Here is a 23656-nt window from a genome sequence, read left to right on the forward strand (position 1 = left end):
CCTCCTGGAGAATTTTACATGTACCATAATTTGAAACATGTAAGTACTTGCAAGTGGTTTGAGCCCTGGAATCGGGGTACTAGCGATGTGCAAATATATGTGTTCGTATGACCAATGTCTCTATTACGGATATGAAATGCCAGCATTTCAGGAAAAATTGGCACTTGGGGAAATTGATTCGCATACATTTATACTCGGAATTTGAAATAGTTATTTTCGGAGATAGGTTGGAACAATGGGGAATAATTTTACATGGGTGTACATTACCATTCAGTCCCTACTTCCAGGATTTTTCAAAATGTTATCTGCTTCTATACCGTACTTCACTTGAGTCTACTTCCAGTCTGCCTCATGCCCAATAAGGCACATATTTCTACTATAATTATGACATGATTTGATTTCATGCACCAAGGCTGAAGAGTTGCGCTGAAAGAGGATTTTAATCTTTACCTGATCTCCACCCTTTAGCATTTTAGCTTCAGTTCTGCAAGGGTCTGCTGCTGCAAATTTCAGTTGCACATCAGCCCAAGAAAGAATTGCCAGGTATGCAAAGGAAACCAGATAGGTGACAGATCCATTTTGCAAGTTGTAGGGATGGGCACAGGTGAGACAGGACCGGCTTGGTTTGGGTATTGGAAGCTCGTCCTATTGTTGAGGAATTGTGTTTACTTAGGGAGACTTGGAACTGTCAGAGTTGGTTGGGGTCAGGTACGTATTCAGGGGATGGGTTGGGGCCATGAAGAAGACCCACAATGAGGAGAAACTCTTTACTTAAAGAGCCCCCACCAAAACCTTTTTCACAAATGTCAGGTCAGGTCGACTTATCATATCATATCATATACAGCGCGGAAACAGGCCTTTTCGGCCCACCAAGTCCGCGCCGCCCAGCGATCCCCGCACATTAACACTATCCTACACCCACTAGGGACAATTTTTTACATTTACCCAGTCAATTAACCTACATACCTGTACGTCTTTGGAGTGTGGGAGGAAACCGAAGATCTTGGAGAAAACCCACGCAGACTTAGTTTCATCCAGGTAGGTTTTAATTCTTTCCTTTTGCTCGAATAGCCCACATCGATCATAGCCCATCCAGGCAAGAATTAATCATGTATTACATATACTTGGATGCTGTTCTGAATATCTAGCTACTTATTGGCATCCGGCAATAGTGAATGGAAACTGCCCCTTCCGACCAAGATGTTATCTTGGGCTATCCTATTTCCCTGCATTTGGCCCATATCTTTCTAAACCCTTCCTATCCATATGTTTGTGTTTTGAAAGTCACATTTGTATTTACCTTGATAGCTTCCTCTGGCAGCTCATTACAGATACGGACTACCGTCTGCGAGAAAATATCACCCTGAGGTCCCTGTTAATTTTTTCCCCTCTCACCATAAATCTATGCCCTCTGGTTTTAGAATCCTCTACTTTGTGGAAAGCGACTGAGACCCCTCACTTCATCTCATTGATATCTCCCCTAAGCCTTCCACAGGATTCGCAAGGAAAGTTCCTGCTTCTGGAAATCATACAACAAGTATTATCAATAGATTTCCTGATAAATTTCTATCAACATTGCATGTAATGTAGAATGTGTAAGTTACGCTTTCCAAGCCATCGTCCTATTATTTACTGAAACATTTTGCCTGCAAATATACTTACGAAGTATTCAATTTTTTATGAAGTAGTTTAGAATGACTTGCAATTCTGAAATGTGCTTTGTAAATTCTTTGATTTTGCTATTTCTTAACAAAGAATTTGTAAAAGCTCGGTTAAGAGAACCCTTAGTGAATGGAAACAATACTTAGAGTTCCTTGCCAATGCATGTTGTTTTTCTTTTCCAAAATAAATGTTCTTAAAATAGAGAATTATTTAAATATCTGCTAAAAAGACAAAAAGTTCTGGATTTTAGGAACCACCAGAATCATTTATTCAGTTATCATTTAATTGCTAAATATATTATGGTGACATATGTTTCTCATAGGAATAGGTTAGAAGAACTTCATACAGACCTCCCAACCCTTCCGAATTTGGCGGAAAGTTTCTGCTTTCTTATTTCATTTCCACGAAAACGCTGGCCCCACCTCACCTCAACGCTGGCCTCGTCCGGCCTCACCTCACCGCTGGCCCCAACTCACCTCACCGCTGGCCCCGCCCGGCCTCACCACTGGCCCCGCCCGGCCTCACCTCGCCGCTGGCCCCGACTCGCCTCACCGCTGGCCCCGCCCGGCCTCACCGCTGGCCCCGACTCGCCTCACCGCTGGCCCCGCACGGCCTCACCGGTGGCCCCGACTCGCCTCACCGCTGGCCCCGCCCGGCCTCACCGCTGGCCTCGCCTGTCCTCACCTCACCGCTGGCCCCACCTCACCTCAACGCTGGCCTCGTCCGGCCTCACCTCACCGCTGGCCCCGACTTACCTCACCGCTGGCCCCGCCCGGCCTCACCTCGCCGCTGGCCCCGACTCGCCTCACCGCTGGCCCCACCTCACCTCAACGCTGGCCCCGACTCACCTCACCTCTGGCCCTACCTCACCTCAACGCTGGCCCGGCCTCACCTCACCGCTGGCCCCGCCCGGCCTCACCTCACCGCTGGCCTCGCCTGTCCTCACCTCACCGCTGGTCCTGACTCACCTCACCGCTGGCCCCGCCCGGCCTCACCTCACCGCTGGCCTCGCCCGGCCTCACCTAACCGCTGGCCCGGCCTCACCTCACCGCTGGCCCCAACTCACCTCACCGCTGGCCCCGCCCAGCCTCACCGCTGGCCCCGCCCGGCCTCACCTCGCCGCTGGCCCCGACTCGCCTCACCGCTGGCCCCGCCCGGCCTCACCGCTGGCCCCGACTCGCCTCACCGCTAGCCCCGCACGGCCTCACCGGTGGCCCCGACTCGCCTCACCGCTGGCCCCGCCCGGCCTCACCGCTGGCCTCGCCTGTCCTCACCTCACCGCTGGCCCCACCTCACCTCAACGCTGGCCTCGTCCGGCCTCACCTCACTGCTGGCCCCGACTTACCTCACCGCTGGCCCCGCCCGGCCTCACCTCGCCGCTGGCCCCGACTCGCCTCACCGCTGGCCCCACCTCACCTCAACGCTGGCCCCGACTCACCTCACCGCTGGCCCCGCCCGGCCTCACCTCTGGCCCTACCTCACCTCAACGCTGGCCCGGCCTCACCTCACCGCTGGCCACGCCCGGCCTCACCTCACCGCTGGCCTCGCCTGTCCTCACCTCACCGCTGGTCCTGACTCACCTCACCGCTGGCCACGCCCGGCCTCACCTCACCGCTGGCCTCGCCTGTCCTCACCTCACCGCTGGTCCTGACTCACCTCACCGCTGGCCCCGCCCGGCCTCACCTCACCGCTGGCCTCGCCCGGCCTCACCTAACCGCTGGCCCGGCCTCACCTCACCGCTGGCCCTGACTCACCTCAACGCTGGCCCGGCCTCACCTTGCCGCTGGCCTCCCCTCAATTCGCCACTGGGTTCGCCTCACCTTGTCGCTGGCCTCGACTCACCTTGCCGCTGGGCTCACCTTGCTGCGTAGCGAGGTTGAGAGGGGATGGGGTGTGGGGGAAGGGGCAGCGGAGTGGGGGTCGGGGGTGGAGGAAGGGAGGGGGGAGGGAGGGGAGTGTGGGTGGGAGGGGGTGGGAAGGATGGGAGGTGGAGTGGAGGTGGGGGGAAAGGTGGGGAGGGGAGGGTGGGTGGTAGTGGGGTAGTTGAAGACCACTGGAGCAAGTTTGTCTTCAATGGATGGTTAGTTATGTGCATTTTTAAATGAAACTCTTTCTTCATAACTTAGTCGTACATTTTGTGTAAGGAAAAAGCAAAATAGAGAAAACAAAACAAAACAATTTTTTCTTTGTGTTGTAAAAAGTATGTTGGTTCAATAACCTTTCTATAAATAGCAGAATATACTCATGATAGGCCTGACATTGTACATGTAGTCCAAGAACTACAGACTGTTGGAAATAATAGTTGTTTTTCACACGTGAATGTAGCGCAATGCGTATGCGCATTTGGCGTCCATACTTTTTTTGCTGAAAAGTTGCATTAGGCGCCATATTATGAATTTTGATGTAAAATTCTGAATTTTGGACATCAAAATTCTGAATTTGTAAAATCAAATGTTGGGAGGTCTGTTCATAGGAGATTGATGGCAGAATCTATCAGCTTTAATATGGATCAGCTGATGAAATGTGTGGAAAAATGGTAGATGGAGTTTAACCCGAGCAAGTGTGAGGTGTTGCACTTTGGGAGGTTGAATGTAAGGGGAGAGTATGCAGTTAATGGCAAGATCCTTAACAGCTTTGATGTGCAGAATGATCTTGGAGTCCAAGTTCACAGCTCACTAAAGGTGGCACCACAAGTAGATACGGTGGTAAAGAAGACATATAGTATGCCTGGCTTAATTGCTAGGGGCATTGAATGTGAGAGTCAGGAAGTCATGATGCAGTTCAATAGGACTTTGGTTTGGCCGCATTTGGAGTAATGCATGCAGTTCTGGTCACCCCATAACAGGAATGCACATGGATGTGCAGGGAATGGAGGGATATGGATCACTTGCAGGCAGATAAGATAAATTCAGCTGGGCATCGTGTTCGCCACAAACATTGTGGGCCAAAGTGCCCGTTCCTGTGCTGTACTGTTCTTTGTTTGATGTTTTGTTGAGGAATTATTTGGTATATAAACAATTGGAAATAAGTATCATTAAGGGGGAAATGTTTCATGCTCTACCCTTCAATACATTACATTTTGATCCTAGGTACCAAACTGTGGTGTATTTACCATTTTGAGTATTTGTGTTTTGGCAGCTGAGCCTTGCCGTAGTTCCGGGTATAAAGCATTGTGGGATACCTGATAACACCCTCTGGTGGTGTTGAAGTAAAGCAGCCATATGTTGTATGCTAACCTGTCTCACTCGTCGATTCTTATCATAATACACCACAGTTAAAGTTGGCGACGAGGATAAAACAAGCAGAAAATGCCTATCATAGGTTCCATAGGGGAGTTCGCCCCGAAGACAGAGTCTTGGTCGGCGTATGTGGAACGTTTAGAGCAGTTTTTTGAGGCTAACGACATTGCAGTGGAGAAGCAAGTAGCTACTCTGTTAAGTGTGATGGGAGCATCTACATATGGTCTGTTAAGGAACCTGGTGCAGCCGCTGAAGCCAAAAGATAAGTCCTACGATGACATTGTGAACATTTTAAAGACTCATTTTGAACCCAAGCTGTTGCTTATTGCGGAGAGATTCCGCTTTAACCGATGCAACCAGCGGGCGGATGAATCTGTGACCAGTTACGTTGCGGAGCTGAAACAGTGTGCAGTTAACTGTGAGTTTGGAGCGACGTTGAACGAGACGCTTCGGGACCGTTTTGTCAGTGGGATTTGTAATGAGGCAAGCCAGCGACGGCTGTTGTCGGAGTCCAACCTGACTTTTGCACGGGCATTTGAAATCGCCCTCAGCATGGAGACTGCGGAGAGAGACACGCAGCAGCTGCGGGGACACGAGGTACGTCCGAACCAAGTGCATAAAGTGGATGCGCACACGGTTAAGCAAACGGGGAGGAACTGCCATAGATGTAACAGCAGAAATCACAGCCCACAGGTGTGTCGCTTTAAAGATGCAAAGTGTTACAACTGTGGTAAAACCGGGCATATTAAAAGGGCATGCAGAGGAAAAGTGGCGGCGGCACCGACACAGAGCAGATATAAACGACAGACTGATAAAAACACAAAGTATGTGGAGGCGGAGGAAATAGTGTTGCCAATGTTTTCATTAGTAAATGGTAACAACTGTAAACAAGCATACCGGGCATGTTTTGAGGTTAATGGCAAAGAAGTCAAACTAGAAATTGACACCGGAGCTGCCGTGAGCATTATCTCAGAGGAGTTGTTTCAGACCACCTTTTTAAAGCAACCACTAGGGCTTGCTGAAGTCACACTGAAGACATACACAGGGGAGGTTATTCCTGTGTTGGGACAGTTTGAAGCCACTGTCAAATATGAGAGTCAGAGTGAGCAGCTACCAATGATTGTGGTAAAGGGAGCAGGACCAGCTTTGTGTGGAAGGAACTGGTTAAAAAAGCTCACCTTAAACTGGAAAAAAATTAAACATGCCAGTGACAAGTCTTATCAGGAAGACATAAAGCATATTAAGGAGATGCCTCATCTGACATCAATACAGGATGTACTGGAGTTACACGCTGAAGTGTTTAAAGATGAACTTGGCACTCTGCGTGATGTCAAAGCAACAATTCTGGTGGAACCAGGGGCCCGCCCAAAGTTTTGCAAAAGCCGCCCACTGCCATTTGCCATGAAAGCACGAGTGGAGGCTGAATTGGACCGACTGGAAAAGGCCAACATAATTACTCCAGTCAAACATAGTGAATGGGCAGCACCCGTTGTTCCGGTTGAAAAAAAGGACCATACCATTCGTCTGTGTGGAGATTACAAACTCACTGTAAACCAAGCTGCCACTACAGAGACTTATCCCTTGCCACGGATAGAGGAGTTGATGGCAACCCTCAGTGGAGCAAAGGTGTTTTCAAAGATTGACCTCGCCTCAGCGTACCAGCAGGTACTTCTGGAGGAAGAATCAAAAAAACTGTTGACCATTAACACACACCGAGGCTTATTTGTCTATAACAGACTGGCTTTTGGTGTGAGCACAGCACCCTCCATCTTCCAAAGAATCCTGGAGAACCTCATGAAAGATCTGGATGTAGTGGTGTATCTGGATGATCTCCTCATCACAGGAAAAACTGAACGAGAGCATCTGCAAAACCTGCATAAAGTGCTACAGAGACTGCAGGAGAGCGGACTGAGAGTCAGGGACGCAAAGTGTGAGTTTGGAAAGAAACAAATCGAATACTTGGGTCATGTGTTAAACAGCCAGGGCATTCAGCCGTCACCGGAGAAAGTCAGAGCAATAAAGGATGCACCAGCCCCCACCTGTGTGAAAGAGCTGAGAGCTTTCTTGGGACTAGTGAATTATTATGGACGGTTCATGCCCAACCAAAGCACCGTGCTTGCTTCCCTGTACAGGTTGCTGAAAGACCAGGTGTCGTGGGAGTGGAAAAGTCGAGAGCAGAAAGCTTTTGACAAGTGCAAATCGCTGCTCACAAGTGACAAGATCCTGGTGCACTATGACCAAAAGCTTCCTCTCACTCTGGCCTGTGACTCCTCAGCGTATGGCATTGGAGCTGTCATACAACACAAAATGCCTACAGGGGAGGAGCGCCCCATCGCCTTCTCATCACGCACATTATCCCCTGCTGAGAAGAAATATTCTCAGATTGAGAAAGAGGGACTGGCGCTCATTTTTGGTGTAAAGAAGTTTCACCAATACCTGTGGGGGAGGAAATTCAAACTTGTGACTGATCACAAACCCCTGCTAACACTGTTTGGAGAACACAAAAGCCTGCCTACCATGGCTGCAGCTCGAATCCAAAGATGGGCAATAATTCTCTCTGCCTATGATTATCACATTGAGTACTGTGCCTCAGGGAAACATGGTAATGCAGATGGCCTCTCAAGAGTTCCGCTGCCTGACACAAATGACGCAGGGACCACAGCCATCACTGACAGCGTATACACACTGTTAACTGAACATCTTGAGCAGGCTCCACTGAACGCAGACCAAGTGGCACGTGCAACACGCACAGACAACGTGTTGTCAAAGGTGCTGAAATTTGTCATGGATGGCTGGCCTGCTGAAGTGGATGAGACTCTGAAAGCTTTCCACACGCGTAGATGTGAACTTTCAATAGAGCGAGGATGTGTCCTGTGGGGCACCAGAGTGGTGATTCCTGAAAAGTTGAGAAAAACTGTTTTAAAGGAGCTGCATTCTGGCCATCCAGGAATTGTGAAAATGAAAGCACTAACACGCAAGTACGTATGGTGGCCTAAAGTTGATGCAGAGGTGGAGCAAGTTTGCAGAGCATGTGAGTCATGTCAATTGGAGCAAAGGATGCCTCGTCAGGTGCCTTTGCATCCATGGGAATTTCCTGGCCAGAGCTGGAAAAGACTACACATAGACTTTGCTGGTCCATTTTTGGGACACACTTTCATGTTGGTGGTGGATGCTTACTCCAAGTGGTTGGAGGTGTTTAAAATGTCTAGCATCACATCACAAGCCACTATCACACGACTGAGAAGACTGTTCGCAGCTTATGGATTGCCGGAGCACATTGTCACGGATAATGGAACGCAGTTCACGTCAGAGGAGTTTAAAAACTTCATGCAGCAGAATGGAATCCTTCATTCTACAAGTGCTCCTGGTCACCCTGCCTCGAATGGCCTGGCAGAACGGTACGTTCAGTCACTCAAGGGTGGAATGAAAAAGCTGACACACACCGCAATGGATGTGGAGGACAGGGTCTCCATCTTTTTGATGCAGTATCGCACCACACCAAACTGCACTACTGGTCAGTCACCTGCTGACCTGTTTCTGAACAGACACGTGCGCACCCGTCTGGATTTCATCCGTCCGGACACAGCAGCCGCTGTTCGTAAAAAACAGTACAAGCAGAAGTTTCACCATGACCTCCGTGCAGCAGACAGGTGTTTCTCAATGGATGACCCAGTGTATTTATACAATACGGCTGGGGGAGGACGCAAATGGATTCCTGGAGTCATAGTGGATCAAACAGGACCGGTGTCTTACAAAGTACAAGGAGGAGACACCGACATCACCTACAGGAGACATGGAGATCAGCTGAGATTCAGAGTCATGGGAAATGGACTGGATCAGGACACTGAAAACTCAACCACTGACACTTCTGCACCGAGCCAACCCGCACAGCCGGAGGACATGTCATCATGCAGCGAGCCAGGGACTGTGGACCGTACAGCTGCAGCTGCTGCGCCGCTGAGTCCACGCCGATCATCAAGGGTCAGGAAGCCTCCAGACCGCTATGTCCCTTAAGCTTCATTTTTTTTTTTTAAAAGGGGAAATGTTCGGCATGAAGGACTGTTTAGTTGTTTAAGTTGTTTTCATTAATATGAACACACAGATGGACTGAGACTTGTTAAAACTACAAGAGGGTCTCTAGTGATAACAAGTAACTTTGCATAGTAGTAATTTTGGGAATGGTTATTGTTAGTAATAAGGCACTTGCTAATTTCAGTTATTTAAGTCAAGTCAATTTATTTGTATAGCACATTTAAAAACAACCCACGTTGACCAAAGTGCTGCACATCTGACTAGGAAAAAAAAGAAACATACAGTGGCAGGCAGCCAAACACAACGGCGCGGATTTAAGATTACCTTCATTTTAAAAAGGGGGTAATGTGGTGTATTTACCATTTTGAGTATTTGTGTTTTGGCAGCTGAGCCTTGCCGTAGTTCCGGGTATAAAGCATTGTGGGATACCTGATAACACCCTCTGGTGGTGTTGAAGTAAAGCAGCCATATGTTGTATGCTAACCTGTCTCACTCGTCGATTCTTATCATAATACACCACACAAACCAAATTCCTCAATGCTTTTATTTATTCAGTTAAAGTTTCAATATTGGCAATGCCAATTAAGAAAATGAATGACCTTTGGCCTTCTTGCCTGCTCTTACCTAATTTATGATAGTCAGAAATTGAATAACTCAGAGGTGTCATTTGGATATCTGAAGAGGAAAAGATTAGTGAAGACAAATGTAGGTCCCTTACAATATAGGTTATGATTCAATCTGCACTTATCTCTAAGAAACCAGTGCCAATCATTAAATGCTTCTGTTCATTAAATGCTTTTGTTGATATCCAATGGCAGATTTCTCTTTTTTTCCTCCCAAATGGTTTAGCACTGTCATCAAAATCACGACATGACGAATCTCAGCAGGTTGAAACTATTTTTATTAATAATGCATTACTAACAAAGCCAACTCAATATACAAAAATAAGTTACAAAGAAATGCACATTCTGTGAATTTCTTCAGTGAACTCTTCAAGCTTGTAATTACTCTTCAGCCTGGACTACCATCTGTGAAGCAAAATATTTCATTTACCAACCAATAAATGAACCAGGTTTTAGGGAAGCATTTGCATTTATGTCCAAACTCTTGTTGCCATTTCTCGATAACCACTATATTTACAAATGAGGTTATGTTCACAATACAAAATAATTATTTGCTGTACAGTCATGCAAAGCTGCCACTGCACCTCCAGAGTGATAGACAACCAATACCAGTATGAGAGTCTCCAGCATAAAGTCTCTCATTCCTTTTGCCTGAAGTCACACTACTTGCTTGATCAAATCTGGTTTAGAAATCCTTACAGTTCCAGTTAATATCTGCTATTCCTCCAACTTTATATTTTAGCTTTTTGGCGAGAATCAGCTAATTTGCCTTTTCTTCTGGCATCCCCACAAATTCCTTCCTGAACATGATCACTACTGGTAGTCAGATAACATGCAGCCTTGTCTAGCTGGATTCAGGTTGCAGTTAACAGCACATTGAAATCATTGGTTAGGATCTATCTATTCATCAATGTCACCTGTACTAAAGGATGTAAGATTACCCAATGCACTCATACTATTAAACAAATTTAAACCAAAGATTTTACCTTGATGTCACGACTTTTGGCCCTGAGTTTGTTAACCTGGGATTCTGCAATATCCGCACGCTCTTCAGCCTCCTCAAGTTCATGCTGTACTTTTCTAAACTTGGACAAGTGAACATTAGCCTGTTCCTCCTAGAATCATGCCAAAAAGGAATACAGTAAGGGATATTATTCACGTTCATTTTTAGTGGTAGTATTGCGCATTTCTTTCTTTGGATATTACACATTTATTAGCTAATTACCTAAAAATAATTATCCAATGATACTTACGGTTTCCTCTGTTTGCCTCTTGTAGGCTTTAACCTTCAGTTGTAATTTGTCAACCAGATCCTGCAGCCTCAAAAGATTTTTTCTATCTTCTTCAGACTAAAAGGAGTGTAAAGGACATAGCTCTTTGTTGATCGCAAAATGGCAGGACGTCAATGTCATTCATTTGCAATGCCTTTGTTTGTATTTCAAATATAAAGTTGAATTCCCTACCTGATAGGTAAGCTCCTTGATCCGTCTCTCATATTTGCGAGCACCTTTGATGGCATCAGCACTACGCTTCTGCTCTGCTTCGAATTCACCCTCCAATTCACGCACCTAAGACAGGAGAGCATTCACATTAATAACAAGCAAAACAATTATTGTTGATTTCTCTTTTTCTATTCAATCGAGTGGTTTATGCTTGTGTATTCTTACATACCCTGGCCTCCAGTTTCTGGATTTGCTTCTTCCCTCCTTTCAAGGCCAGCTGTTCTGCCTCATCCAGGCGATGCTGCAGGTCCTTCACGGTTTGATCAAGGTTCTTCTTCATTCTCTCAAGATGGGCACTTGTATCCTGCTCCTTCTTCAACTCCTCTGCCATCATTGCAGCCTTATGGTAATTACATATGATATATTCAAGTCATATAATCAGCCTAAATTATCAGAGAGCAACTGTGAATGTAAAACTTACATCAGTAATTGCTTTTTTGGCCTTCTCATCAGCATTTCTAGCCTCCTGAATGGCATCTTCAACTTCAGACTGAAGATGGGATATGTCAGTTTCAAGCTTTTTTTTGGTGTGGATAAGATTGGTATTCTATTAAAAATGAAACAGTAGCCCTCAGTGACATGGGAGCAGAATTAATTGTTCACAGGAAATAGCATTTTTAAACAATGGTGCTTATAATCTGACCGGCATCAAAGTACCTGAGAATGAAGAAGTTGCAGACGTCCATTGGCATCAGTCAGCTCTTGTTCAGCCAGCTTGCGAGCTCTTTCTGTTTGTTCCAGAGCTCCTCTTAATTCCTCTATTTCAGCTTGTTGAAGATTGTTTCTGCGTTCAGACATACCCAACTGCTCCTTAAGGTCTTCATTGCTTCTCAAAGCTTCATCTATATGTATCTGTGCCTCCTTAATAAAGATATTAATAAAAGGAAATAAATTGTTGCAATTAAGTTCACTTTGTAAGAGCATTCATTCTGAAAACTAAAGGGGCAGACTTGCTATTCGGGTGAGTGGGCTATATTTGCCACGGGATTCAGAAAAAGAATAACCTTATTTTTACCTCGGCCATTATGTCAACTTGCTGGTAAGTAAATATATAATCCAAACTACCAAAGCCCTGTGCAGGACAGGGCTAGTGCTATCATGTAGATGTGTGACAATAATCCAAACCCATGATTCTGCTTAACTAATCTTTGACAAATGGCAAAGCTTTTATTGCTGTCAAATGTGTAAAGCACTATGCATGCTTCTGAATGTCCTTGACATTAGTAATAAATAATGTAATAATTATCAAATAAATAGAATTTTACTTCTACAAGTCACTTAAAACACTTTTAAACAATAAAAATTTGCGAACTATTTCAAATGACATATATATTACGCTGGGCCTTAAGATCTTAATCCATTCAAATGAATGGGCTCAGTGTTTTGGGGCCAATTTTAGCTTGCTTTAGCAGGTGAAGTCATCATAACAAATGGGGATTCAGCAAGTCTGCACTGTGTTGCTGGATTCTGTGAGGAGTCCAACAGCAAAATGAAGTCTGATTAGCTCAGCCAGCAAGTTCAGGATTTCTATGTTCATATGCAAATCTCACACCTGGTGTTTCTCATGGAGGGAGAGGTAAACTCTGGTAGTCGGGTGTAGAATTGTATGTATTTTCCAGTAAATTCTAGACGACCATTTTTCACCCGAAGGTTGCTAATTTAATTTCAATGTTTATTTCAAAGATATGAAATGACATGACAAAGCAGAACTGCACATTATATTACCCTTACCTTAAATTGAGCCTGTACATTCCTGAGATGCTTCATGGCTTCTGTAGCCTGGCGGTTTGCATGACTCAACTGAATCTCCATTTCATTCAAATCACCCTCCATTTTCTTTTTGATTCTCAGAGCATCATTTCTGCTTCTGACTTCTGCCTCCAATGATGTCTGCAGAGCTTCCACAACTCTCTGATTGTTCCTCTTAATTTGATCAATTTCCTCATCTTTCTCAGCAATTTTTCGGTCATTTTCTGATTTTATTTGATTTAATTCAAGTTGTAAACGAAGGAACTTGCTTTCTTCGTGTTCAAGAGTAGCCTGTACAGAAAGAAAATGTTAAAACGAGTATCTGCATGTTTTACTCACATTCAAAATTGTTGGAAATGATGGAATACTGTCAATGATAATATTGATCATCACTAACATACCTCTGCTTCTTCCAAAGCACTCTGGATTTCTGCCTTTTCTGTCTCTGCCAATTTCTTAGCCTTTTCCATCTCATGCAAGGCTTTGCTACTTTCTCCAAGTTGTTCAGTCAAATCAGAGATCTCCTCTGAAGAAAATAATATTTTCAGTGAAGTAAGTTCCTCCTTAACAACAATTCTTATAAAGTGCATTAACACAGTGAGATATTATACACTTCACTAATGTCATCAAATAAAATTTGATACCAAGCAACTGAAGATAGCTCAAAAAGTTATGTTTTAAATCAAATTGAGAGAGCCTTGAGGCAGAATATTTAGAGCCCTTACGTCATAGGGCTATACATTGCAGAAACAGGCCATTCTGCCCAACTCATCCATGCTGACTGTGAAGCCCATCTAAGCTAGGTCCCTTTGCCAACATTTGACGCATATTTCTCGAAAACTGTACCTGTCCAATTGTCTTTGAAACATTGTTATTGTATCTTTCTCAACCACTTTCTCACGCTCATTCCATATACCCACTAGCCTCTGTGAGAAAGTTGCCCTTCAGGTTGCCTTTCCCCTCTCAACTTAAACTTATGCACTCTGGATCTTGATCTACCCAACCCTGGGAAAAAGACTGTATGTATTCATTGTATCTATGCTACTCGTGATTTTATTCACCTTCAGAAGATCACCTCTCCATCTCCTAGTCTAACCCCAATCTCTCCCAATAACTGGCCATCAAGTCCTAGCAATATCCTCAAATTGTTTTTTTCTGAACTCTTTTTATATTTTAATGCCTCATTTTCCTATAGCAGGCAACCTCACCAACAAGTATGTCTTCAGTGAGACCCTATGCCTTTTCACCGTACCTCAGTACATGTGATAATAATCTAAACTCAAATGCCCTGTAATTCATGGCAAATGAATTGCAGGGCATAGGGTCTCACTGGATGCTTAACGAAAGATATTTTAACAAAATAAAACCAGCACTGAAAAAGACAAAACTAAAAGATGTTTGCAAAATAACATACGTTGAATATTCTTGTTCTCCCTTTTCAATGTTTCAAGATGGTCCAATGATTCCTCATAAGCATTCTTCATTTTGAAGAGTTCAGTACTCAAAGAACGAGATTCCTTCTGGGATGCCTCTAATTCAGACTGACATTCCTCATATTTTTGCTTCCAGTCTGCCAGTATCTGACAGCACACAAGAGTAAACAGTTTTCAATTTATTATGGATGAAATTGACTCTTATTTAAAATCTTACCTATCCAATTCAAAGATCTGATTTATACCTTGTCAAAGTTCCTCTGCTTTTTGTCAAGAGCAGCTGCAGCAGCATTAGCTCGCTCCACATCGATCATTAGATCTTCAACTTCATTGTGAAGTCTCTGTTTGGTCTTTTCTAGTGAAGCACATTTTGAGTTCACTGCCTCGATGTGATCCTCCGCCTCTTGGAGTCGCTGGGCAAGTTTTTTCCTGAAAGAGATCAATGTTCAAAGTTGCAAGACTGTGCAGAAATTTGTATTTAACCAATGAAAGGATAAAACACTTTCATTCAAATGGAATCAATCCTGACCATTCTTCCTTAGAGTAATGCAAAAAAGTCCATTTTCCATATTACCATAAAATGGGGCATAAAGTGTAACAATATATACAAGACAGACAGTAGCACTGAGAGGATCATGAATTGTTTAATGTGCTGTAAGTCTTTTCTCAAAAACAAGATTGATAATTTAAATGCTAAATGCACTGAGCAGCACAGGTTTTCTCTTGTGAGATCATCCAGAACTAGGGGTCATTGATGAAAAGTAAGGAATTGTCCATTTGAGACAGTAATGATGTGAATTTTTTTCCTTCAAAGGGATCACAACATTTTGGAATGTTTTTTTTCTCAGAGGACAGTGAAATTTAAATATTTTAAAGTAGAGGTAGATAGATTCAATGCAAGCAAGGGTTGAAAGGTCACCAGAGGAGGTTGAAATAAGGAATTAAGATACAGTCACATTAACTGTAGTCGGTGAATGGCAGAACAAGATTGAAAGGCTTCTGCTCTGAATGTGTAGGTTCATAAGTTTGTTAACTGTTGTAGAGTTTTGATAACTCAACATTTTTAAAAATCCACATGTGGTGAATCTCAAAGCAAAAATAAAATGCTGGAGTAACTCAGCGGGTCAGGCAGGATCTCTGGAGGGAATCACAGCACCAGAGATACCACCTGACCTGCTGAGTTACACCAGCACTTTGCATTTTACTCATGATTCTAGCATCTATTGTTCCTCATGCCTCGCTATAACGTCTTTATTAGTCTTAATCATCAATCAATGTGGAAATTCCAATTCGTTAGTCAGAGAGAGTTTAGAAGATGGATAAGGGGGAATAGTTGCAGTACATTGAATAGATATGTTTACAGGAAACATGATAAATATATGAGGCAGAAGCTAATAGATATGGTGATAGGATTAGATACTTTAAGGTAGTATGGATCTCATGTAGGATATATAAACATTGGCAAAGACCAAACCGCCCATTTGGCTAAATTGCTCAATTTCTGAGTTGTTAAGTAGTTAAACGAACAGCCGAGAATGTGGTCATAGAAACGCACTTGGCATCTTCCAGTTCCTCTGTGCGCTGGATTGCATCAGTTTCATATTTTGTTCTCCACTGAGCCACTTCACTGTTGGCCTTGGACATTCCACGTTGAAGCTCAACCTTTGCCTCCATCTCCTCTTCATACTGTTCACGGAGCATGTCACAGTCATGGCGAGATGACTGAAGGGCATGGGCCAGGCCATTCTTAGCCTTTAAGTAAGTAACAGACATGGTAAAAGATCAAAGTGATAATATTAAAATGTGTTTTATTTCCAATATTAACATTGATACAAAGTATTCAAGAACCATTACATCCTGTGGAATAACCTGATATGTATCAACTTACTGCATTATATTCAGTGTAATAAATTACAAGCATTAATGCAAAGAGTAAATTAGTTAGAGAATGTAAATTTTATAATTTATATATTTAATCAAGATCTTATTAATCAGCTGTTGGCACTAGCATGCCACTAATGTGTGCAAAATTTAAAAGATGCACTTGATACCTTGTCAAATGTTTCTCATTTCAGCTCCTGAGCGTAAGAGCCAAATTGCCAGAAAAATTACCTTTAGCTCTTCTTCCAATTGTCTCTTTAGCTCTTCATTCTGCTGAGTGAATACTTGCTTTCCCCTTGTCATTTGAGAAACCAGGGACTCCCTCTCTTCCATTTGTCGTGCGTATTCACCTAGAAATAAATTAAGAGTTAATGCCAACCTCAAAGTAAAAATAAGTGCTGAGATCAAATTTTGTTGGAATTCTTTAAAGACGTTACCATTTTCAGTTTGTAGTCGAGCTTTCTGGGTTGATAAATCACTAATTAACCGCCCATTCTCATCATTCTTTGCTTTAGTTTCGCTAAGTTGGTCCTCTAGGGTTCGACAAAGCTTCTCAAAATTTGCCTTGAAGGAAATAATAGTGGTAAGTTTTATATATATATTTAAAATTAAAGAACTACATTATTTCTTGATGTGACCAACAATAAAGGTCTTTTAAATTCACCTTAGATTTAGACACATATTCCATGTTGCTGGCGAGATCATCAATTTCCATCTTCAGCTCACTCTTTTCCTTCTCGAGCTTCTGCTTGACACGCTGCAGGTTATCGATTTGTTCCCCAAGTTCTGCCACGCTGTCAGCCTGCTTCTTGCGAAGAGCAGCAGATGTGGCCTCGTGCTGGAGGGTGGATTCTTCCAGGTCACGGCGCATCTTCTGAAATTCTGCCTCTCGTTTCTTGTTCATTTCAATCTGAGCTGAAGTTGCCCCACCAGCTTCTTCCAGTCGCTCACTGATCTCTTCAAGTTCCCGAGAAAGATCGGCTCTCTGTTTCTCAGTCTTAGCGCGAGCAGCATGTTCAGCTTCAATTTCTTCCTCGAGCTCCTCAATACGAGCCTAATATGCAAATTTATACATTTACCAACTGCAGGATGAAATTTACTCAAATTTGAAGTGTGAAAATTACTCAAAATCCTCTAAACTATAATTTTATATAAGGACTTGCCTGGAGTTCTTTAATTCTCTTTTGAAGCTGAACGCCTAGAACCTGCTCATCCTCAAGTTTGCTTAGAAGTTGACTAATTTCAAACTCTTTCCTGTAGTGCAAATAGATTAAATGAATGCCTTCAGAAAAAATTAATATCGTGTAACAATTTAAACCAATAGCACTGATTCTCACTTTTTCAGCTTTTCTTCAGTTTGCTGCTTGTCATTTTCTAAATCCATTATTGTTTCTTGCGATAGTTTCAGATCACCTTCAAGTTTTCGCTTGGACCTTTCAAGATCCATCCGTAGCTTTTTTTCTTGCTCCAGGGAACCTTCAAGCTGATTAAAAGCAAATTTATATTCAAAGAAAATTCAGGAATAAGGACATGAAAGAAAGATATTTTGTTGCAAAAGACACTTACATCATCAACTTGCTGTTCCAACTTTGACTTAGCTTTGGTCAAAGTGTTGACTTTGTCTTCCTCTGCCTGCAGATCGTCCAGTGTCTGTTGGTGGGCCTCCTGTAGTGCTTTCTTTTCCTTTGTTAACTTAACAATATTTTCATCAAGGCTTGCCATTTCCTCCGTAAGGTTCTTGACCTGTTTTTGCCAATGTGTACATAATTACATCTTCATCTAGTGCGGGTAGCATTGCTCATATGAATGAACTATTTTATCGTGAGAAGAGGAAAATAAGTCTGCCATAATGCTTTTTACCACCCTGTAAAAGGTCAATGTTATCTGGTTCTGAAACCATTCAATGATTGCATGATTGGCATACTCCTGGGATCTCCAAATAATAAATTTAAAATTATGTATTTTATACCTTGTTCTCAGTGGCATGTTTTTCCTTTTCAACTTTGGCTAATGTGAGCTCCAAGTCATCAATATCTTTCTTCAGTTCTGAGCACTCATCCTCCAGTTTCCTTTTCTTCGCTGTCAACTCGGCATTCATCTCCTCTTCATCTTCCAGTCTTTCATTTGATTCTTTGAGTTTCGCCTCAAGCTGAATTTTGTTTTTAATCAGCCCCTCACATCTTTCTTCAGCATCTGCCAGAGTTTCACTTTCCTGACAGTCAAAATATACACATTTACTGTGTTTTAAACACAAACACAAACATAAAGCAACTCTCGAAGCTGTAAATTTCATTGTACTGTAAAAGACCAGGTCAAAACAGGGTTGCTAAAGATCTTAAATACAATATTTCAAATAAACCTAATTATGGCAATAAATTAATGTATGTTCCAACTTCTATTATTATAGACCAATGATGTTAAGTTTTTCTTCTGAGCTCTAAGACCCATTCTTTTGAGATAGCTAAAATGAAATTACCTTTCTAAATTCTATGAGAAAGGTTGTCATAATCTTTCCTCAGCACAGAATTCTCTTGGTTTGACATAAATTTGAAATACCTCCCAAAGGTTTAAATATGAATAACTGGTGTGAAAAGTGGAAATTTCTTTTCAAAGGGCGGCAAGGGTAGAGTTGCTGCCTTATAGCGCCAGAGACCTGGGTTCGATCCTGACTACAGGTGCTGTCTGTACGGAGTTTGTACGTTCTCTCCATGACCGGATGGGTTTTGTCCGGGTACTCCGGTTTCCACCCACCCTCCAAAAACATACTAGGCTAATTGGCTTCAGTAACAATTGTAAATTGTCCCTTATGTGTAGGATAGTAATAGTGTACGGGGTGATTGCTGGGCGGCGTGACTCAGTGGGCCGGAGCCTATTTCCATTTCTGTAACGTCTAAAGTAAATTCTAAACTATTATCAAGGCAATCGGTGTGTGCAAAATAAAGGGGATGATTTATTTGTGTGACAACAAGGCAAACATATTTGTTCTTCTCTGTAAGTACAAAATTACAATGATAAACGGCAGGTAATAAATTCAATATAAGAACTGTTAAAATATTATATTTAGACTGAATCATTTTATCAAACATATTGTTGATGAATGTAAAAATATATACAAGATTTTATCCAAGAGAACATACCGCCTGTACTTGAAGAGCCAGGTCATTATTTTGCTGTACCAGAGATACCATTTTTTCCTCCAGTTCTTTCCTCCGTGCTTCTGATTTGGCGAGTAACTCCTTAGTTTTCTCAAATTCCTCTTTCATGTTCTGCATTTCCTTTTCAGATTCCGCACTCTTTAGAAGAGGTTTGATTTTGAAGAAGAGTTTCATCCATGGCCAGTGTTTGACATTCATGAATGCTCGAATGTTGTATTGTAAGGTAAATATTGCTTCCCTAGAGGAAACAGGGAATCTCAATTGCGCAGCCAATGGCAAGGTATGCCTTTCTTTATTTAACATTCCTTAAAACAAAACATGTCAAATCATATGTACATTCATTTTACCTTCTCTCCATCATCCGCTTGAATTCAATCCTCATGAGTAATCCACGGCTGACGGCCTGTATGCGGGTTACAAGTATTGCCAATCTTTCATCTCTCATCTCTTCAAGAGTACCCAGAAGACCAGCTTTGAAAAATACCTGTAATGGGAATACATAGCAATAACAAGGAACTGTAGATGCTGGTTTATTCCAAAGATAGACAGGAAATGCTGGTGTAACTCAGCAGATCAGGCAGCATCTCCGGAGAAAATGAGGAAGAGTCCTGACCCGAAACGTCACCAATCAGCGGAGTTAACTCCACTGAGTTACTCCAGCATTTTGTGTCTTTCTATGGAAGAAGTAGCTTCAGGTTGCAAGCAGATCTCATTTTTCTCATAAGTTAACTGGAAAACATATTTCTTAATTTTTTTAATTCACTTTATGGATGTCAGTCTCAGGCCAGTACATTGCTCATCTCTCACTGAGAAGTGCTGATTCACCATTTTCCTCTATCTTTGCAGTCCGTGTGGTGAAGATAAAGAGCTTTAGAATTCAGACATCATGATGATAATAATGAATAAATGGGAATATATTTCCAAATAAGTAAAATGTGTGACTTGCTGTGAGTTACATCTTCTATCCTTATCCTTCCTTGTGATAAGAGTTGGTGCTGACAATGAAGCCTTTGGGAGTTACTGAAGTACATTATGTTAATGGTATACACAACGGCCACAATAAAATTGTGGTAGAAAAGTTATTGTTTAGGATGACACATATTATGCCAACAAAGCAGGAAGGTATGGGTCATTGCAGAGAATATTGATGTTGTTTGGAGCTGCATTCTGGTATGTGAAGAGCCTTCATCCACATTATGAACCTATGCCTTAAAGATGGTAGAAAGTCTTTGGCGGATTACGAAGCGAATCACATGCCTGTAAGATACCCAGTCTCTGATCTACTTTTGTAACCATTTGTTGCTGATCCATTTATATTTCCATTCCATGGTGACCAACAGAATCCTCATGATTGAAATTAGAGTCTGGAGCTTGCCAAGAGCTGATTATGTGAGTCGCTTTCAGCTTGTGCCACATCTATATGCTGCCAATACATTCAGATTTGGGTGGGGTCCGGCTGTTACAGGGCATTTTTTTTTGGACTGGGGGCCTGTGACTAGTGGTATGCCTCAGGGATTGATGCTGGGTCCATTGCTCTTTGGGGTTTACACCAAAGATTTCTATGATAATGTACAAGGCATGATTAGTAAGTTTGCAGATGACACTAAAGTGGGTGGTATTGTAGATAGCGACAACACTTGTAAAAAAATGACAGCAGGGTCTTAATCAGTTGAGCAAGTGGACTGAGTTATAGTTAATAGATTTTAATATGGATACGTGTTTGGTGTTGCATTTTGGGATGCCAGACCAGGGCAGGACCTTCACAGTGAATTGCAGGGCTCTGGCGAGTGTTGGTCAGCAGAGGGATCTCGGAGAGGGTACATAGTTCCTTGAGAGTGGCGTCACAGGTAGATAGGGTGACCAAAAGGTATTTCGGCACAATGGTCTTCATCATTTCCCTTTTCCAACTTTATCGTAGAGGGAAGGTCACTATAAAAATCATCTTACCTTGGTATGACCAAACTTATATTGTGTTCGATCAATATCGATGGAATTGAGGAGTTTTTCTGATGCCTTCTTACTGTCAATGAACTGTCCTTCTGGAATTGCACTTGCATTCAGAATCCTATATCTGTTCAATTTAATATTTGAATTTTTTTTAATGTGAAACTTTAAGCCATTTTTCTTTTGTATAGTTTTTATTAAATCAATATTTGTAATATTTCATAGTTTTGTATTTCATTTAAATAAAAATCCTCACCTTTGCTTAAAGTCACCATAGAGAATTCTGCTTGGAAATCCTTTTCTGCAAATTCTAATTCCTTCCAGCACCCCATTACATCTAAGTTGATGCATGACTAGGTGATTATCCATGGCACCTTGGATATGCAAAAATTATGAAGAATAGATTCGTAAGATGAATAGATTTTCCATATTTTAGCCAAGCATTTATCCTAACAAAGTTGAATTGATTTGATATTCATGAGTGTGCACAAAACAGATTTTGGAAAGATAAAGGGACCACATGTGGAGTATTGTGTGCAGTTTTGGTCTCCTAATTTGAGGAAGGACATCCGTGCCATTGAGGCAGTGCAGTGCAGGTTCACGAGATTAATCCCTGGGATGGCGGGACTGTCATATGAGGAAAGATTGGAAAGACTGGGCTTATATTCACTGGAATTTAGAAGGATGAGAGGGGATCTTATAGAGACATATAAAATTATAAAAGGACTGGACAAGCTAGATGCAGGAAAAATGTTCCCAATGTTGGGGGAGTCCAAAACCGAGGGCCACAGTCTAAGAATAAAGGGGAGGCCATTTAAAACTGAGATGAGGAAAAACTTTTTCACCCAGAGAGTTGTGAATTTGTGAAATTCTCTGCCACAGAAGGCAGTGGTGGCCAATTCACTGGATGAACTTAAAAGGGAGTTAAATAAAGCTCTTGGGGCTAGTGGAATCAAGGGGTATGGGGAGAAGGCAGGCATGGGTTACTGATTGTGGATGATCAGCCATGATCACAATGAATGGCGGTGCTGGCTCAAATGGTCGAATGGCCTCCTCCTGCACCTATTTTCTTTGTTTCTATGTTTCCATAAGAGAAATGCCATGTTTTAATATGAGACGTGCTTTCTTGTATTATTAAAATGGTCTATTTCAGTTACCTGGTGTCTTTCTCTCATTGGGAATTAAACATCTCACAAAATGTGGGTGAGTGGACCTTAAGTTCGTCATTAACTTGTTCAGATTTTCCTGTAGATGACAATATAATTTCAATATTTTCCCAGCATTTTTACAGTTGTATACAGTATTATGTAGTACTGTTATAAATGAATAGATATTCTGATCTGTGTTTCATTTTTATATATATATAATACAAAATTGAGGAATGTTCAAAATGTTTCTTAGAGTAAATTTTAATTTCCATTTCTTTGGTTAACATAGCAAAACCCTTTAATTTGACAATAGATAATAGACAAAAGATGCAGGAGTAGACTATTCGGCCCTTCGAGCCAGCGCTACCATTCAATGTGATCATGGCTGCTCATTCTCAATCAGTACCCCGTTCCTGCCTTCTCCCCATACCGCTTGACCCCACTATCCTTATGAGCTCTACCTCGCTCTCTCTTGAATGCATTCAGAGAATTGGCCTCCACTGCCTTTTGAGGCAGAGAATTCCACAGATTTAGAACTCTCTGACTGAAAAAGTTTTTCCTCATCTCCTTTCTAAATGGCCTACCCCTTATTCTTAAACTGTGGCCCCTGGTGCTGGACTCCCCTAACATTGGGAACATGTTTCCTGCCTCTAACGTGTCCAACCCCTTAATAATCTTATATATTTCGATAAGATCCCCTCCCATCCTTCTAAATTCCAGTGTATACAAGCCTAATCACTCCAGTCTTTCAACATACGACAGTCCCGCCATTCCGGGAATTAACCTAGTAAACCTACGCTGCACGCCCTCAACAGCAAGAATATCCTTCCTCAAATTTGGAGACCAAAACTGCACACAGTACTCCAGGTGCGGTCTCACTAGGGCCCTGTACAACTGCAGAAGGACCTCTTTGCTCCTATACTCAACTCCTCTTGTTATGAAGGCCAACATTCCATTGGCTTTCTTCACTGCCTGCTGTACCTGCATGCTTCCTTTCAGTGACTGTGCACTAGGACACCCAGATCTCGTTGTACATTATTTGTACACAAACATACATAATTTGTGTATTATTTTGTCCATAATGATAACATGTAGTCTTGATATGTAAGTAAACTTACCCTAAAAAGTGCAGATACAGTTTGGAAAGATGAACCCTTCTTTTTCCCTCCTTTCTTGCCACCAGTTTCAGCTGCAAAGGGCATTTTCAAAAGTATGTAATTGACAAATGATGGACAATAATAATAATTTGTCACGAAATTCTTCAAATTAATCAAGTGGTTGTGAGCTA

General features: G+C 42.5%; 1 protein-coding gene across 1 annotated transcript in view; it reads right to left on the reverse strand.

The window, feature by feature from the left end:
* LOC144594732 (myosin-1B-like) overlaps positions 1-23656 on the reverse strand; it is a 44482-nt gene that overhangs the window by 4782 nt on the left and 16044 nt on the right. The window contains exons 16-40 of the mRNA XM_078401575.1: positions 23487-23557; positions 22378-22465; positions 21477-21594; positions 21224-21347; positions 19624-19760; positions 19259-19514; positions 18091-18333; positions 17688-17864; positions 17459-17604; positions 17285-17375; positions 16786-17175; positions 16559-16685; positions 16353-16471; positions 15796-15992; positions 14486-14669; positions 14222-14387; positions 13209-13333; positions 12790-13098; positions 11716-11919; positions 11480-11605; positions 11228-11398; positions 11020-11124; positions 10810-10905; positions 10543-10671; positions 451-645 (exon numbers count right to left, since the gene is read on the reverse strand). Of these exons, the coding sequence (XP_078257701.1) occupies positions 451-645; positions 10543-10671; positions 10810-10905; positions 11020-11124; positions 11228-11398; positions 11480-11605; positions 11716-11919; positions 12790-13098; positions 13209-13333; positions 14222-14387; positions 14486-14669; positions 15796-15992; positions 16353-16471; positions 16559-16685; positions 16786-17175; positions 17285-17375; positions 17459-17604; positions 17688-17864; positions 18091-18333; positions 19259-19514; positions 19624-19760; positions 21224-21347; positions 21477-21594; positions 22378-22465; positions 23487-23557 (4094 nt within the window). The remainder of the gene's footprint in view (positions 1-450; positions 646-10542; positions 10672-10809; positions 10906-11019; positions 11125-11227; positions 11399-11479; positions 11606-11715; positions 11920-12789; positions 13099-13208; positions 13334-14221; positions 14388-14485; positions 14670-15795; positions 15993-16352; positions 16472-16558; positions 16686-16785; positions 17176-17284; positions 17376-17458; positions 17605-17687; positions 17865-18090; positions 18334-19258; positions 19515-19623; positions 19761-21223; positions 21348-21476; positions 21595-22377; positions 22466-23486; positions 23558-23656) is intronic.

This window comes from Rhinoraja longicauda, chromosome 6, assembly GCF_053455715.1.
Source record: "Rhinoraja longicauda isolate Sanriku21f chromosome 6, sRhiLon1.1, whole genome shotgun sequence".
NCBI classification, from domain to species: Eukaryota; Metazoa; Chordata; class Chondrichthyes; order Rajiformes; family Arhynchobatidae; genus Rhinoraja; species Rhinoraja longicauda.